Raw genomic sequence first — 18,751 nt, 5'->3', positions numbered from 1 at the left:
GGACGCTGGAGACTGTGGCTCATCAGCAAAGGGACGTGATGCTTTTCCTGGTGCTAAAAGCCATTAAAGGTACTAAAGAAAGGCTGTGGTAACCAGCCTTGGCCTTGCTGTGTGTGGGCAGCGAGAACCAGGAAGGGAAGATCTGCCAGCAAGCCCCTCTGTTTTTTCTCACTTTCGGTCAGGAACACCGTCATCCCACTGGGATAGTATTTGGCAGGGAGTGACAATTTTGCAGGGCTAGAGGAGCCCTCCCTGGGACCCTGTGACACAGAGAGAGCCCCCAGGAGGGCCTTTGGCTGGTGGCAGTGCTTCCTTAGCAGTGGCCAGCAGAAGATGCAGTGATAGAGTGGGGTGGCCGTGTGTGGGTTTGGGGGTACCCTGGTCTCCAGCTTGGCTCCCACTGTGCTTCCCTTGGCTCCTGTGCCCTTGGAGAACAGCCTGGACTGCAGAGGGGAGGGTAGCTGTTGTCCCCACAGGGCTGAGGGAGGTTTTGGGGTTTGTTTCCAAGGTGGTGGGGCACAGGACAGTGCCAGGCTGTGTGGCCCATGCACCAGCTTGGGTTGGATAAGACTCCCCAGACATGGGGGATTTTTGAAGCAGGAAAGGGTAGCACTGCCCAAGTGCACCTCTCTCAAGACAGTGCACACGCTTCTTATCCCATCCAGAGAGCCACAGGCAAAGTGCGGCTGTTGTGTGTGAGGGATGATCACACACACCGCCGCCACCGTGGAAGTGGGGCTCCGAGCTTCCCGCAGGTGCTCCCACTAGGAATGAGACTCTTGGCTTCTGAGGTGGCCCAGGCAGCTTCTCCTGAGGCGGCTGAGCTGAGAGCTGGGCAGTATGTTCAGCAGGCAGCAATACGCAGTGCTGATTGTCTGGGATGGGCTGCAGCCATCGTCTGTCTCCCTTCTTGGAGTACTGACTGCCCAGCTTGGACTCTGTTTTATTCTCTCCTGATGTGTTCCCACAGAGAAAACCCAGCGGCAAGTAAAAAAATACTTGGATTCATTTACTTTTATCATTCTGCAAGCCTGGAGGTGCATTTATATCAGCAATGATATGAATCATGATGGAAAAAAATGAGAGAATAGTTCTCACAAAAACTTATACATCTTGTGTTTGCATGGCTGCGGGGGGCCACCTGTAATCATCAATAACAAACGAGTCGTAATCAGGACTGTAAACAAGCTGTTTCACAAAGGCTTCCTTGTCTGCTGGCTCGGGGTACCAAGAAGCAAGACCTTGCTTGTAGGCCCAGTCAACAATCTGCAAAAACATAAGCAAAATAAGCTGATGAAATAAGGCTGGCACATTATGAAGTTGAAACCAACTGCAGTTTGGCCCTGGCTGTATTTTCCTCCTCTCCTCCCTCAAAATTGTGTCCTTTTTGCTTTTTTCTCTTTGTGCAATTCCCTGAGTCAGCTACATTTCATCCCTTGGGTGAGGGAATGCAAGCTGCCTGCAATTACTGCCTGCTTAGAAATGCACACCCCTGCCCTGGCAAAATGGTTGCTGTGCGCAACTAGAGAAGGAGAGCAGCCCTTTAACCACCTCCACTCACACCCTTAAGCTCCTCAGCTACACTGTGCACCCATCAGTAACTCCTAGAAGGCCACTGTGATTCTCAATGGGTGTCCCTTGAGCGGGAATTACAAATTTGATGTATTGAGGGTACCAATCCCACAATTAAACAACAAGCCCAGATCTGGAATAGTATTTAGATACTTAGGCTCCTATCAAATACAGGAGGAGAGGTTCCAAAATAGCAATTTGGAACCTAAAATCTTTTGGCAACTTGCATCATGTTTGAATCTGACCCTAAACCTGATTTTTTGAAGTGCTGAGCAGTCACAGCTCCAAGCAATAGAGCAGAGCTTTGTGAGCTGTGAGGCACTCAGAATCACGAGATATTTTTCACATTTGGGCTTTAAAGATGGGAGAAATCAAAGCAGCAATTCTGGCTGGAAGGATTCCTGAGAATCATTGCTTTAGGCTGTAGAAAAAGTTGAATTAAGAAACCATAAAGCAAGAATGATGCCAAGGCAAGTCCTGCCCTTCCTACCATGGAATGTGGAAATAAACGAGTACTCACTTTCACGGCGATTTTGAGAGACACTTCTCTGATGCTGTCCAAGGGGGGATAGAGTCGTCCTTCTGCAAGGTTCTGCTCTGTCACCTCGGCAGCAATAGACTAGAAAGAAGAGAAAGGCAGTTTATAGAGATGGTCTCAAGCACATGCCAGGTTCACTAGCATTACATGATACGTGGGCGAAACCTCAGCAGTGGCAGAGCTGGGAGTGGTTCTTAATGGGAACTGCTGAACTACCCAAAATCCATGTGTGTATACATTTCATTATAGACTTAAAACTGGAGCCAGAATGATGGAAGTGCTGTTCCAGTTATGGAGAATAAGGAAAACCCTGTTATGGCTCCTGCACCTTTGTAGGAACAGTGGAAGCTTGGGCTTTCCCTGAGACTGGGAAAGGCTGTGGCTTTTTGCTGAGGCTGTGTCATTTCTACTCAATGCGTTGCCCTAGGCCAGGTTCTTGAAAACACCTGCAGTAGGCCTCTTAAAATCTTTTTCAAAACATTAGTTAAATGCCAGTTGGAAACCTCTGCTGTGATGAGGAAGATATCGTCAGAGATGTGCCGGACTCCGCAGGCGATGACTCCCAGTGCCACTCCTGGGAAGACGTAGGCGTTGTTCCCTTGGCCAGGGAAGAAGGTCTGTCCATTGGGCAGGGTTACCTTTGAGAATGGACTCCCACTTGCAAATATTCCCCGTCCCTGATAAGAGAAAGAGGCATCCAAATTCAGAAGAGACATCTTACATTTCTGCTGCTTGTCATGCTCTGCCCTCAGGGGACTCTGGTGACGCAGAGCCATGAACAGGGCCACTGAGCACGGACTAGGTGTTTGCACTGCCCAACTGCAAGCGCTCTGAACTTGCTGAGAAGGAGTCTCTCTTCCTCTCTATCAATCATCTATTGAGTGTGAAGAGGGACTCATGTGGGATAAAGAACTGGGGCTGTGTGATTGCCCTAGCCAGCAGCAGGTGGTGGTGTGGTCAAAGCGGAGAGGGAGACAAGGCCTCCTCTCTCACCCCAGGTCAGTCCACATGACAGTAACTCTTCAGTGACGTTGACGGGTGATGGAACTGTTACACAAAGATCTAGGGTGGCAAAACACAGGGGACAGTAACCTGGGAGGACAGGGTGCCTCAGACAGCTGTGGGCGAAGGAGGCAAGTGCTTTCTTTAGAGGATCACAAAGTAATTCAAGCTGGTAGGGACCCAGACTTCTGCTCACAGTAATGTCAGCTATGAAATCAGACCAGGTTTCTCAGGGCTTTATCCAGTCTGGTCTTGAAAACCTACAAGGACAGAGACTGCACGAGTAGTCTGGGCCCCTGTTCCACCTCCTGACTCTCCTCACACTGTGCAAATTTTTCTTTATGACCAACTTGAACCCCTCTTATTTCAACTTATTCCCACTGTCACTTGTCCAGCCACCACGCACCACGGTGGTTTCCTTGGTACAGTCATGGCCACAGCATACCCGGAGCACCCAGTTTCCCTACGCTGAGCTCCAGTACCTCGGTGAGGCGGTAGCACTGCTCCGCTGTGCACTCCGCTTTGCTTGTGGGGTTGCTCAGGGCAAACACGATGGGCCTCTCATTGAAGGCTGCCATGTCCTTCAAAATCTTCTCAGTGAAAGCTCCTGCAACGGCTGCGACACCTAAAACAACAACTGCAGAGTGAGATGGTGCTTTCTGACTGTCTAACTAAAGTGCTTTGGGCTGATCCCTCTTGAATGCTTCTATCGGTAAATGAACTGCAGGAGGGAACAGGCTCCATCTGTGGAGATGCAGGTGGGAATGTTTTTTTTGCTATCATGGTGAGATTCAAAATCTGTCTCAAAATAACGCCCTCTGCTCCTCCAGGCAGACTGGGGATCAGTGTTTAGGCCAGTCTGGCTCCTGCACTTTGCCTCCGAAAGGCTTGGCGCTTCTCCTCCCAAAGACCTGCCCGAGCTGCCTGTTGTCATCCTTGTCCTGCCCAACCTGCCAGGGCCACGTTGGCTGCTGAGAGCCCCAGACCCTGCCTCCCGCACCACCTCCCTCTGCAGCCTTGTCTGGGAGGGCTCCTTCAGCTCCGAAAGAGAGGAAGCCTGTGTCCCACGGTCAAAGGGGAAAGGATGTGGAGAACTCAAATGACAAAATGGGGGTAAAACAAAGCTTATTTCTTTTTGACTGGGAGAACAAAAGGAGGCCCTGGAAAAACAGACAGAAACTATCCTAAGAACTGAATTGACATGAAAAGGTCGTGCTAAGGGAACTCCACCTATAATTGCCGTAGGCTTCACTTTCTGCACAACCTCTTCCAGTGTGTTCACACTGGGGTGGTCCTGGGCAAACATTTCTTTCTCATGGTTCAGGTTGCTCCTGCCCTGTGAGGAAAAAGGAGGAGTCAAACTTCAGGCTGTTGGCAAAAGCTGGAGACATAATGTAGTAACTCATCCGTTTGTTTCATCTCTTTCTGAGATCTAGTCCTCTGAAAGCAGGAACAGTTCTGCTGACACCAACAAAACTGCAGCCCTTACTCCAGAGCTGAGCAGGGGTCCAAGGTTTCTGCCTGCTCTGGCCTCTTTCTAGCTTGCAGGAGGTGGTGGGGGAGTGGAGCTCAGCTCTGGAGACAAATTTACCTTCACAATCAGTCCCTTGGAGTCCACCATCCAGATTTTTTTGATGGCATCCTCTCGTGAAATTCCTTCCTTTTCCATGGCCATGAGGATGAGATGAGCTATGCCCATTGCAGCCTGGAACACATTATATAAACACTTCATGGGAGTATCAACATCTTTTGGGGGGGGGGAAGGCTTTAAATGAGAGATGTGTTGTGTCACCCTCAGCACTGCACAAAACCAGGAGGCTTTCTGCTCCATGGTTGTACAGTGGCATGGCACAGGGCTGATTTTAGCACTATCAGTGCTGCCGTGAATAAAAAAAAAACAAACAAAAAAAATTGTCCAGCAGAGCGGGCTGCCTGTGAGGCTGGAGCAGTGGAAGTGGCACCTTGACAAGCAGAGGCTGTCTCCATCATTTAAACCAGCAGAGGAGGAAAAGGGGCAGACACTGAACAAACATTGGTGATGATGCCAGTACAGAGGAACTCAAAGCAAAGTGAGATTGCTGCATCCGAAGTACTGCCAAGAAGAAAGCCCTCTTCTCCCATTCCTGCCTGAGGAAGCAGCCTCGGACATGCTGTGCGTGTCAGTGGTCCTACAGCTGTGCCCAGCCCTCCTGCCCAGATGGGGACTAACAAGACAGGCTGTCTCTCTGCCACAGCACAGACATGTTTGTCAGGAGGGGTGGACAAAGAGAAGAAGCAATCTTTGCTTCACAGAGGGATGGACAAACAGTGAGTAACTGACCTTGCTCAAAGTCCCACAGGTGGGCAAGAGCTGAGCCATGACCTGGACTAATGCCTGTAGTCCACAGTCCAGGCTTTAGAAACTTTTTATTTCTCCTCTCTCTTTCAGCAAGGCACCTTACAGACTACCTGACTTCTGCCATGGGGGCAATATGACTGACTCCACAAAGTGAGGTTATGTTCTTACGGTTCCTCGAGTCTGAGTCCTTCTGACACTATTGCTAAAGAGGCTCTGGTTTACCCTAAATACCAGCCCTGGGAACTCAAAACAGTCTCCTTAATGGCCCTGCAGCACCTTGCCTCACAAGGGACTCAAGGTATTTAAAGCCCCACTGACACATGGGCACCCTTGTAGCATCCAGGAAGCCGTCCAGGACTTATGGGCCAAGAGGTCACTGAAAGATAGTTGGCAATTTCTGTGCAGCAGCAAGATCCACTTGTGGGGTCCACTTCTGCCCAGTGACAAGGAACTTGCTTCTGTGCATTGTTTTCATGAAGCCAAGCCTTGCAGGAAGCTTCATGGTTGACTTTTGCCTCTCTAAATATGAATTTAGATCATAATTAGGAACAAACTCAAGAACATTCCTACCTCTCCAGCTCCCTGGAAAACAAACTTATGGTCAGAGAGCTTGTTCTTTGTGATCCTTAAGGCTGCGAAGATGCCAGCGACTGCAACAGATGCGGTGCCTGAAAAGAGAAAAAAAAATGAGATGATCATCCTGGCAAATGGATTGTCTACCCTACTGATATGCTGTTAGAAACCTTGTGGTAGGAACCATTCTCTTAGATTCTGTCTCTAAAGGACCAGAGTGCCTTCCCTACTCTGAAATATTAATCCTCACAAGATCCCTGAAAGGCAGGAGAACACCAATTTCCCTCCATATAGACCCAAAGGGACACAGCATCCCAGAATGCCGGAAGGAGTTAAAACCTAACTGGCAAGGGTGTAAGAGGGATGTGACTTGTCTAAGGTCACATAACACATCTGTAGCAGAGTGGTGGTCTGGACTTGGGCACTCTTGTCACAAAATCTTCTGTGATCATGGAATTACCATCCTCTTCTCATTATTTACCTTCACAGCCCAACATCACCTTCTTTTTTTTTTTTTTTTTATTCCCCTGACACTCTGATACCCCTGAGTCAGAACCATCATGCCTCATTGCCAAGCATTAAGGAGTCACGGAGAACATGAGCTCGTCCCAGATTAATGAGAAAAAATCCAGAATATGGAGATCAGAGGTCTGCTGTTACAGCCACAGCGATATGTACGGCCTTCCATCCATCCAGGGAGGCAGATGCCTAGACTGAATAAACCTGCCTTCACCTCACATCACTCACATACAGTATTCACCTGATGGTCTATCCCAGGTGAAGGTACATGGTGGGAAGAAATCAAGTAAGGCACGGACTAATGAGGATTCAGGCACTGGTGTTATCTCAGGTCACTTGGGCAAGCTGGATACAAGTGTTAAAAGTGAGAAAGGAATGAAGGAGGGGGTTTTATCATAGAATATCTGAAGTTGGAAGGGACCTGTAAGGATCATCTAATCCATTAGTTTTATTCTGCAGCCTTTTAAAGGATGCCAGTTCGGATGTGCCCCCAGCTCTGATGCTGGTCTCTCCATTCTCATCTTCAGAAGCTTTACGAGAAATCAGGGAGTCCATAAGTAACAAGTCTTGTGTGGGTGGTCATGGGTGAGGTGGACAATGAACCCTTTTAGGCTAATAAACTTGATTTCACCAAATTTCCAGCATTTCCTATTTTCCTGCCCATTTAATCAGCCAGTGCATCAGGATTTCAATGAGCCAGTGCTTCAGTGAGACCCCTTGCAGGGTCCTTAGGGCCTGGGGTGCTGCCGGGCATCAGTGAACGTTATGTTTGGGAAATGAGAGCAGCTCATGAGCAAAGCACGACCATGAGCAGTGAAACCAGCAGATGGTGCTGCCTCATCTGTCAAGGACCGAGAAAACAAATTCAGCTTCACCCGCTCCTTCTCTTTAGTGCTAAATAGAAATCTACTGGTATATCGTGGCATCGGGGAAGGATTTACTCTCTATTTTCCACAAAAAAACTAGCAGGAGCACAATTACTCTGGCAAAGAAGTAACTTTTATTGACATGGCTTATTTTGCTTTGGGAACCTATATCAGTTACTCTGACAAAAAAAAAATTATCTTTTTTGGCCAGACCAGAAGTGTTTAACAGTACCATTAGCTCACCAACATTTTGCTTTTATAACTCAGATTAGTTTAGTTCTCCAAAAATTAATAATAAGTGCCACTTAAGAGTGATTCTGGTTCAGCGGAGGTGGCAGCGGCCACATTCCTGCAGCGAATGTTAGTGCCGTGGTGTCAATGGACAGGCACACTGGTACGGAATGGCAACAGCATAATTTCTTATTCAGGAGGGCAAATATCCCTGTCTTCAAGAGAAAGTGGACTAGACTAACGGTCGGTGGCTTCTTAAGCTTCTTTCTTGCAAAGAATCACTTAAGACACTTGCTTCGGCACCAAGGATGAATTCCCTTCACTAGCTCAGAAAAGTTAGGATCAGTTTATTTTCCGATCCAGGCCACCTGAGTTCAGCCAGGTTAAAAAGGAGTTGATGGGGAGGGAACCAGCCACTGAGTGCCCTGAGGCTTCAGTATTAACATGTCAACTCAGACAACAGAAGGATGTGTATGAAGGATTTCCTCTTGCTTCTCCTGCACTAAATCTCTGCCTTTTTAAGCTGTATTTAGAGCAATGTATTTACCTGGCAAAATGCCATGCCATCAAACTAGGAAAAAGTACAGAGGAAGACTATGAACATTCAAGGAATTTAAAGGAACACCAGATAATCACCTAGTTTTTAGCTTTTGCTTTTTATGGGTGTCACAGAGCTAGCCCATACTTATTCTCTGTGTTTCGGTAAGTCTATAAGCAGCGCGATTGCTCGGCTTGCTGCCGTGCCAGATGCTAAGGACAGGACTCCTCTGAACAACTGGGTCAAATGAAACACACCCTAAAAGTGTCACCACCACAGATTTTTAAGAGAGACAAGATAACTGGAACACGTGTAGACACTTCTATTGCAGACATCTAAAATTTGGAGGAAGGGATCCCACCCTGATTGTCTGAACTGAAAAAAAGTGGGGAGAGACCAGCGTCCCACGGTTGTCAGTGATGCCAAGCTTGCGACATGCGGTAGAATATGAACACCTACGCATATGCACATGCATGCTCACACTCTATCTCCCAGCCTAACTTTGCACAGAAATCCCCAAATCCCGGTGGGAGTGGGAGTGGGGAACTGATCAGAAGGAAAAATCCAAAAGTGGAACAATTACAGTGCCACAGTGTGTCAGGTCAGAGCATTAGCAGCAATAGATGTCTGCAAACTATTTAAAAGAAAGAAACATAGCTGGAGAAATATCTTGTTTCTCTTGGTCCTGACCCAGGCAAAATTGCTTTATACCCTACGATTGTCAAGAAGTCTGATGGGACAAATGCTGGTATCTGCAAACCCATTTAGATGGAAAATGCTTGTGGGACATTCAGCAGAGGGACTCGAGGTCTTTTAAAAAATGTTACTAGCAGGAATTTGAGAAGTGGGGCGTACGGAAAGAGAGGGTCCACAGTCTGCAGAGCAGCGTGCATTTTGCAGAGCAGAGACCTGTGGGACTGGGTGTGCCGTTACTCATCCCCGTGCACTTGCACTGACTAACAGCAGGACTCTGTTCAGCTCTGCCATTCCTAATCCTCCTCCTCTCTCTCCAATATGTTTCTAATCCCTTCCCGTCTCCCAAACTGCATCTCACCCCCATTACTCAAGTAACAAAGTTTCAGTACCTTGGCCTCAGTTCAGTAATTTTCTTTGATAATTACAATTTCTGAGCATGGAACAATAGAGCATCGCTATGGAGGAGAGTTCACAGCTGTTTTGTGTAAGGAATTGGCTAATCATTGTGCTTTAATTCCAAAAAGACCCCGAAAAAATGAGATAGAGAGGGAAAGAAAACCCCTCACCATGAGTTGTGGAAAGAAAAAAACAACTACCCTTCAACACATTGGTCTATCTGTTTTCCAAAGAGACTGAACGCTGCTATTGCAGATAACTGCTTCCTGAAGTAATTAGCAGGAGCCAGCTTGGCTGGTCTGTGTCTGAGGTGAAATATGGAGGAGCAGAGAGAAAAGCAAGAAAAATGCTCCCAAATAACCTCATCCATCCAAGACTCAAAGTGAATGCTCAACATAATATCGCAAAATAGCAAGCAGACCTCAGGAGCCTCTCTGAAGAGTCCAGATAATCAGAACCAGCAAAGAAAAGAGGCATTTAAAACTAAGGTACACTCAGGCCATCCCTGTAGGAATTAAGCACATCCAGAATACTGTAAAACATGAAGGAAACCCCCTCTGAGGCCAATTTTCTGCTTGCAGTAGTGTAAGTCAGATAGATGGATCCCCAATAGATGTCAGTGGAGCTACACCGGAGCAGAACCACGGGAAAAGGATCTGCTCCACAGGTTCAAGACATTGCACAGATGGAAGAGGCTGTAGCCCAGAGGCACCCATGCCCAGGGACCTGATCCTTCCTTCAGAGTGGGGAGAGCGGGCAGAGGGGCCAACAGCTTCGCACGTGGATTTACAGGCAGCGCTGGCACGAGTGCAGCAGGGAAAGTTCTGCCCAGCGCCCATGTCAAGGCTGTACTGCGTGTGACAGCACCCTGTGGCTCAGCAGGGGACGTGGGGGCAAGCGGGAACCCTACTTGGGGGCAGGAGTCCCCCCATGCTGAGGGCTGGCACTGCCCTGTCCCCTGGCCCAGGCGCTGGCTGAGCAGAGCGGAGCATCACCGCCATGCCGAATCCTTCTGACAGCAGCAGTGATGCAGCCGCGCCGCTGCCTGTTTCTTCATACAGCGCCTGTGTGGGTTGATTTCCCCTTCTGCACAGCATGCTGGTGGAAGAGATGGCCAAATTCAGTCTGATCTTTTATTTTTTACCCTTATCCCGGCCTGCTTGCACTTCGCCCCATCAAAACCATGCCAAGAGGAGGACCTGGGGAACAGCAAACACTAGTTTAACAGCTTCAGCAAAAGGCAGCCAAGAAAATATATCTAAATTTATGGATGCCGAGGAAGCACAGGGTTTTTCCAAAGGCTGGTTCACATTAACTCCCTGCAGCAGTTCCGCCTGTTACTGGAAAGCAGAGTGGAGCCTGTCCAGGTCTACTCCAAATACATCATCCAAAGTCAAACACAACAAAGCTGAAGCAAAAAGCTGTTGATGCGTCTGCAGCTCGAGGTCTTCACCTCCATGGCTGCGGGCTATTGTTATCCTTCCCCCAAAGGGCCTCTGTAAGACATAAAGAAAATAAACCTAGAAATGGTGTGGAGCAAGTCAATGAGAACAGCAGTAAAATGCAAAGCATTGATGCTGAGGGAAGGAACACGCTTTCTCCACTAACAGATTTAGGGACACTGGTGACCCAGAAGAGTGGTGATATGGTGAAGAGCTGTCTGACAATGGAGATGCAGAGTTCATCTTAAAGTAGGTCAGCTTTAGGTGCCTGTTTTTGATCCTTGCACCGTAAAGGATGTGCCAACGGTCAGACTGAACAGCATCCCCATCCCCATCGCAGCAGTGGAGAGGCTGCAGATGCTGTTTTATACCGACAAGATAAACCAAGTCAGAGCACAGCCCTGTTCTTCTGTTCATTTTGCCTCCTTAGCCTGGACTTAAAGATCACAGAGAGCGTAACACAGAGGTGACGTATGCTGTTCTTTACTGGAAATGAGGAGTTTGCCATGGCATCCAGTGAACAAGAGAAACCGTGAACAGGAAATGCAGGACAGGAAAGGGGACCAAATGTTCCACTCCCGAAAATGACAGAAGATATGGGCCAGATCTTCAGGGCCCTGCACCACTAAGCCCAAGACACTGAGGCCAATATATGCCCAGGAGTCCATGTTCTGACCTGGCTTGTTTAGCTGTCAATGTGCACTTCAGACACAGGTCTAGGAGCTGGCCCTTCAATAGTTAATGTAGTAGCATCAAGAGAAAATGCAGGAGCCTCTTCTGCTGCAGGGCACAGCAGGTCCAAAAGGGCCTGGTAATGGTGAACCACTACAAGACTGAGAACATCTCCAGATCTATCTTCAGGCTGGGTAAATCCCCAGAGGGACAGCGTGCTGCTCGGGAGCTGCCTGGCAGGACATAGCCTGCTTTGTTCTGCAGCAGGGTATCATCCAGCGCTCCCTTCCTATTGTGCTTCCCCCCTGTCCTTAGTTTCCTGTGATAATTACTGATGCATTTTCCACGCCAGCTGAAACAACAAAATAAGATACTGTACCATTTTAATCTGCTGAAATTAGTTCATGCTGAGCCAAAAAACTAGCTTCGCCTGCTTCACACAGCACATGGAAACGTGCCTGCAAATTAGGCCACGTTTGCACATGATTGATTTCTAACTTGCCCAAATGTTTGAAGCTGCTCAGATGTGTGGGACTGGAGTCAGCCTGTTCCCAACTTCAGCTGAGGTCTGGGAGCAGTGTTCCTCCAGGCTGAGACACTGCTTCCTGGAGCGTCCTAGAAAGGTTACAGAAAGGTTATCTGCTAGGATAATGAGAAAAGGTGGTTGGTGGGTCAAGAGATATTTTGAGGCTCATCAGTGGTCACACATCCAACAACAAAGGGGAATCCTTGCTCTAACGAGTGGGAAAAGACCCAGAGAGGTTCTGTGAAAGTGATGTCCCCTGTGCATTGCCTGTAGACTACTTTAGTTGTGGAGGGACTACGGAAATACAAAAGGCTGAGTGTTTTTAAAGTGGCTATTGATTTGGGGTTTCTGATCTTGAAGTGTCTTGATGAAGTTTCTTTTGCATAGTGTAGGTGTTTAGCCTATTTTAGAGATCCTGTCTGTTTACAGAGTTTCAAACTGGATACAGATATATCGGAAACATTCAGATTGGTGGTTTTTTGAGAAGCTCTCAATGTTGCACATCATAGAATCTTTAAGGTTGGAAAAGACCTCCAAGATCATCAAGTCCAACCATCAAGCCAACACCACCATGTCTACTAAACCATGTCCTGAAGTGCCACGTCTACACGTTTTTTGAACACCTCCAGGGACAGTGACTCCACCACTTCCTTGGGCAGTCTGTTCCAATGCCTGACTACTCTTTCAGTAAATAATTTTTTTCCTAATATCCAATTTAAACCTCCCCTGCCACAACTTGAGGCCATTTCCTCTTGTCCTATCACTTTTTACCTGGGAGAAGAGTCGAACACCTGCCTCCCTACAATCTCCTTTCAGGTAGTTGTAGAGAGCAATGAGGTCTCCCCTCAGCCTCCTCTTCTCCAGACTAAACAATCCCAGTCCTCTCAGCCGCTCCTTATAAGACTTGTGCTCCAGACCCCTCACCAGCGTCGTTGCCCTTCTCTGGACGCAGTCCAGCAACTCAATGTCCTTCTTGTACTGAGGGGCCCAAAACTACATACCATATTTGAGGTGCAGCCTCACCAGTGCCGAGAACAGGGGCAGAATCACTTCCCTAGTCCTGCTGGCCACACTCTTCCTTATACAAGCCAGGATGTGGCCACCTGGGCACACTGCTGGCTCATGTTGAGCCAGCTGTCGACCAACACTCCCAGGTCCCTTTCCATTGGGCAGCTTTCCAGCCACTCTCCCCCAAGCCTGTAGCCTTGCTTGGGGTTGTTGTGATCCAAGTGCAGGACCCGGCACTTGGCCTTGTTGCACCTCATACAATTGACCTCGGCCCATTGATCCAGCCTGTCCAGATCACTCTGCAGAGCCTTCCTACCCCCGAGCAGATTGACACTCCTGCCCAATTTGGTGTCATCTGCAAACTTACTGAGGATCCACTCAATCTCCTCATTCAGATCACCCAGGCCAGGGTGTACTAGGAGGACTCAGGGACCTGGGTTTGATTAGGCTGGAGAAGGCTAAGAGGACATCTAATTTCTGTCTACAGCTACTCACTGAGTGTTTGTAAAGAAGTCAGATTCTTCTCAGAGGTGAACAGCAAAAGGATGAGGGGCCATGAACACAACTTGCATCAAGAGAAGTTCCAATTAGATATTAGAGGAAAAAAGTGCACAGGGAAGATGAGAAAACTTTGGAACAAGTAGTATAAAGAGGTGGCGAATATCCATCCTTGTAGCTATTGAAAATCATTTTGCTGGACAAGGCTCTGACGAACCTGATCTAATGTCAAAATTGGATCTAACTTTGAAATCACCTTTTAATTGAGTGAGGACTTGGACTGGGTGATGTCCAGAGGTCCCTTCCAGACTAACCTTTTCCATGATTTTATCTCTGTTCTTGTGTGAAGCAGGAAGCCAGAGATGACTGTCTCAGGGATCCACAAGACTCGACACCTTTGTAAGACTTTTCAGTTGTCTACCTTTTATCACAGTTAAGTGGAGCAAAGTTACAGTAGGAAGAGAACAAGCAGGATCTAAAGCATTCTCCTGTCCCTCCAATTTCACATGTGCTTTGTTGCCTGCCCTGGTACTTTACTGGGAAAAAGGAAGAAGTGACAATCAGTTTTCTCCCATAGAGCTGAAATTGAAGCTGTTGCCCCTTGCATGAACCCAGACAGAGCTGGGAAAGGACTGATGTCATCAGCCCCATGGAGGAAGGAGCAGCACTCCCTTAATGGGGAGCTCCCACGCGCGCGGGCACTGCGAGCCAGCTCCTGCTAGCTCCCAGGCTAATGGCTTTTAGAATAAGGGCAAGCACCTCGTCCCGGTTTGTGGTACCTGGCAGGCGTCCCACTCAGCATCAGCAGGCTGGCTCAAACCGGAAGGGGTCTGAGTCATTTTAATTCTGTGGGGTTAGGATGGATTTGGCAATACGGTAATTTGTGTAACAAAAAAAAAAAAAAAGTGGGCGTTAATATTTTAAACTGCTTTCTGTTTGTGTAGGCCTGGGGGCAGCAAGAGGGAGCCTAAGGGAGATTAAGTGGAACGATTTATACTTTCTTTCCACATCTCATCTGTGTGTGTAGGCACATTGCATTCAGAGTCCCACTCTGCACCAATGGGCAATGAGTTTAACTTAGTATAGCTCAAATCTGATCTAACTTGCACTGATTGTGCCTAAGATGTTTTCTAAAATAAACAATGGCGGCTCAGAAGCTGGGATAATTCAGGCTTGAGGAGGTCTGTTCGTGCCTGACTTGAGTAAAATGAACCAGGCCTGCTTAAACAAGGCTTTGTATAATTCTCGTTAAGCATTTAAAACACAATTTGCATTGAACTCGCCCACTTTTTTAAGTAGGCAAGTTGTGAAACGCCAGCATGTTAGAAAAGAGAGAGCCTGAGGCAAACCCAAAGAACAGGAGGGTGTCAGTGAGAAAATGGCACTTCCTACCTTTCTCGTATCATCTGGGGATACAGGGAGTATATTAGGGTGGGTAAATCAGACTGCTCAACCCAGCTCCAACTCCATTAATCTCTGACGTGACTCCAAGATAGAGTTAACTGAGCAGATCCAAGTTACTTCAGCTTCCCAAAGGTCCTCAAAACTCACTCCTGACTACAACCCTGGCTTGTAATCCTCTTTTCTTTCTGACAGCTACATAAAAATGCCTGAAACAGCGGCTTGCTTCCCTTGACTCACTGCTTGTCTGTGCAAAAGATCAGCAGGATTTTTTTCCTTATCTACTACTGTGAAACCAGTGCCAGCTAGATGCTTTATTTGAGAATATAAGGCAGTTTTATTAGTAAGAGGTAAAATCCTACTGTTTTAACAGGTGAGACTCTGGAAAATTTTCAGAGGACTTGACATCTCCCATGCACTGTGACACACATCTAATTAGGGAGAAGCAGACAAGGTCTGATTTTATGGCAGTGCTGGTTCACAGCATCCTCCTGGATGTGGTTTGCCCCTCTGGGGGAGTTTTTTCCAGGAACTGTCTGAGGCATTCAGCTATGACCTATGGCCAAAAAGAAACTATAAAAAATACAGACTCCTGCTTCCTGCTCAGAATCTTCAGTTTTGCTTTAATATCCTCTTTCCCTTCTCTCTGTCAGTTGAAGAAACCATTCAAATTCACCAAGAAACCTTTCCAATTCACTCCAGTTCCCCCAAGAACACCTGCATCCGGGCTCACAGATCTGCCACATCACCTGCCCTCTTTTTCTTTCGACTGCCAAGTCCTCTTCCACTTGCAGAGAGAGCAACTAATAAAAAAAAAAAATCTTTACACCATTGGCTTCTTACTATGGGCTTTATCTGTACTTCTCCAGAGAAGTTTGAGTTCTTGGTTCCTTCATTCAAGACTTCAATTAAAAAATGTATCATCTCCTGTGTTCTCTTTTTCTGTGCTCCTCTCTCCACTGAAGGCTTTTGTGGGTGGCCGGAACACCTAATGAGTCTTCTGGTGCAGCAGTATCTATCTCACATTCTCTCAAATGCCTTAGGCCCCTTTGGTTCTAAATCCTCTTCATGAAAGTGTCTTTGAGCAGGATCATGCATTCCATTATACCAACCATATTCCCAAAGCCAAGGTCTTACTCCTTTTTGTGCCGGGACAGATATGAACAAGCTGTTACACACACTGCCAAGTAGTGGTAGATGGGTAGCAGATGCAGAAATAGCGCTGGAAAGTCTGCTCACAAAAGAACCAGCATTGTGTGAAAAATGACATTGGCATTTCTTTCAGGCTTTTTCAAGTCCAAGTGAGGATAAGCCCAACCGACTGCAAATAATTAAATCAATAAACCTTGGAAATTTCTGCATGTTGCAAGCAGGACTAGACAAAAGAAGAAAAGATTAAAGGACTCACAGGAGAAGAACTGGTTATTTGTAATCACTTGGGAAGATCCTGTCCTTGTAGGATGGCCAAACAGCCCTTCCAATGGTTTAAAGCAAAGTCAGCACCGGACCAGGATGCCAGCAACATCCACCTTATGTCCCTCTGTGCGTTTGAGCAGTTCTGCTGACTGCTGAACCTCACAGAGCCTGGGAGACATGCTAGTATAACCCCAGCTTTGCTGCTGTCATTTCTCTTTGAATCATAAAATCATAGAATGGTTTGGGTTGGAAGGGACCTTCAAAGGTCATCTAATCCAACCTCCCTGCAAGGAGCAGGGACATCCCCGACTAGATCAGGTTGCTCAGAGCCTCATCCAGCCTGGCCTTGAATGTTTCCAGGGATGGGGCATCCACCACCTTTCTGGGCAACCTGTTCCAGTGTTCTACAACTCGCATTGTAAAAAATTTTTTCCTAATATCCAATCTAAATCTACCCCCCTCTATTTTAAAACCATTACCCCTCATCCTATCACAACAGGCCCTACCGAACAGCCTCTCCCCATCTTTCTTGTAGGCCCCCTTGAGGTACTGGAAGACTGCTATAAGGTCTCCCTGGAGCCTCCTCTTCTCCAGGCTGTCCTCATAGGAAAGGTGCTCCAGCCCTCTGATCATCTTGGCGCTGGAAGAGTTATCTTAACCACACTAGGGGAGAACAGCCATTGTCAGATTACCGCAGAGATAGCATCCATGGAGAGGAAGAAGCTGGTTTGCCTTTTCATTTGTGCATTTAAGAAGGAGGATAACAATAGAGGGACAATGCCAGGATCAGCTAACCACCACCTGGCTCATGGAAACAGAAAGCCTTGCACAACTGTTAAAACGTCATCGCTGTCTTAGCTAAATTACAGAAAATTAATGGAACTCTCAAAATTACCTTAATAATCTAAAGCATGTGATCCATTTTCTCCCTCCAACGACATTGCTGCAGTGAACAGCTGAATTCCTATAAACAATGGAGACTCTATTCCACTTAGACTGCTGTGCTTTTGTTTATATTTTTAAATGCTTATGTGTAAACTCCACAATTTATTACACATCTAAGTATTGTATAATAAAGAGTCTTGTGATCTCAATTGCCTTTCCTCATGACAAGGTGAAGGTTAAATTTGCATTTTCCTAACGGTACTTACCCTGAATGTCATCATTGAAGGTACAGTATCTGTTGCGGTATTTGTTGAGGAGCCGAAAGGCATTAGCATTGGCAAAATCTTCAAACTGGATCAGACAATTCATGCCATACCTGCAAGTCAAAGCATAATTAAAAATGGAGAAAAATATTTCCACACGTAGGACAATATATACATCTTTTACCAGGACAATGCAGCTACAGTCTCTAGCACAGAGGTAAAAGTATTGTAAGAGAAATGCATCACGGTAACAGCCAACACGATCACACCCTTCCCAAGGTCCATTCCCCCAGAAATGTGGAGTCTCTGAGAATAAGTTGTATCCATAATCTGTCTATGCAAGAAGCACAGGGGGCTTCTTAATATGTACACCTATATACAAATATATATATATATGCATCTTTGGATGATTAGCATAACAAATTTTCAGTGACGTATTTACCGAGAAGCTTCTCAAAGTGAGGGAGATGCTCTTTTGCAATGGATAGTGCAACTGCCATGTTGCCATACAGGAAATCTGACTGCAATCGGAACGTCAGTTAAAGGGACACCACCAAGTGACCACGAGATGAGAAAAATCTGTGTGTAGGATCACATGGACCTGAGTGCTTCACGGTGTGATTTCATAGCCACATTGTTCTGCTTTGGAAACATGTTTCTCTCCACTGAGTTTCTTTGCAGGAAACTAGAACGCAAGGACAGTTAGTGACCCATAGAGTCAAAAGGCAGGAAATAATTGCAAACTTTCCATAATTATCCAGTAATATCAGGGCAAGTGTGCAATTTCTAAAGATTGGGTAATATTCAGACTGCTCCATATCTCTACGCTTTCAGCACTTTGTGACTCTAGGCTACATTAAAGCTTTGCTAATAAAATCTAAAAGGGCCATAAGTACTCTCGCCTCTCACATAAATGTGATGGGGCAGTGGGATAATCTCGGGGAATGAGTAATGCAACTATTAAGTATTAAGGAGGTAGATTCAGACTAGACATCAGGAACAAATTTTTTACACTGAGGGTGGTGGAACACTGGCACAGGTTGCCCAGAGAGATGGTGGATGCCCCATCCCTGGAAACATTCAAGGCCAGGTTGGATGGGGCTCTGAGCAACCTGATCTGGTTGGAGATGTCCCTGCTCCTTGCAGGGGGGTTGGACTGGATGGCCTTTAAAGGTCCCTTCCAACCCAAATTATTCTATGGTTCTGATTCTGTTAGCAGCCTCTGGGCTGCAGGCACGTGGAAGGGTTCCAAATAGCGGCACTGTGTAAGAGACCTGGGACTCTCTGGGACTGCAGGCAGCGCAGGGACGGCATCACCTTACATACCTCCCATTCGGACCTCCTCCTTTGCCATTGAAATCTGAGGTAGGG

The 18,751-nt window shown here is 47.0% G+C and overlaps 1 protein-coding gene across 2 annotated transcripts in view; it reads right to left on the bottom strand.

Moving 5' to 3' along the window:
- Positions 1 to 996: 996 nt before the first annotated feature.
- Positions 997 to 18,751, bottom strand: part of ME3 (malic enzyme 3) — a 132,772-nt gene continuing 115,017 nt past the window's right edge. For both annotated transcript variants that reach the window (XM_086739653.1, XM_086739654.1), the window contains exons 7-14: positions 17,384 to 17,493; positions 6,021 to 6,118; positions 4,704 to 4,817; positions 4,343 to 4,448; positions 3,595 to 3,737; positions 2,614 to 2,787; positions 2,093 to 2,191; positions 997 to 1,266 (exon numbers count right to left, since the gene is read on the bottom strand). In XM_086739653.1, coding sequence (XP_086595779.1) covers positions 1,105 to 1,266; positions 2,093 to 2,191; positions 2,614 to 2,787; positions 3,595 to 3,737; positions 4,343 to 4,448; positions 4,704 to 4,817; positions 6,021 to 6,118; positions 17,384 to 17,493 — 1,006 coding nt within the window. In that variant the 3' untranslated portion in view covers positions 997 to 1,104. The remainder of the gene's footprint in view (positions 1,267 to 2,092; positions 2,192 to 2,613; positions 2,788 to 3,594; positions 3,738 to 4,342; positions 4,449 to 4,703; positions 4,818 to 6,020; positions 6,119 to 17,383; positions 17,494 to 18,751) is intronic.

The sequence above is a fragment of the Chlamydotis macqueenii genome, chromosome 1 (assembly GCF_036417535.1).
Source record: "Chlamydotis macqueenii isolate bChlMac1 chromosome 1, bChlMac1.mat, whole genome shotgun sequence".
In the NCBI taxonomy this organism is placed as follows: Eukaryota; Metazoa; Chordata; class Aves; order Otidiformes; family Otididae; genus Chlamydotis; species Chlamydotis macqueenii.
This window is presented reverse-complemented; position numbering and strand designations above follow the sequence as displayed.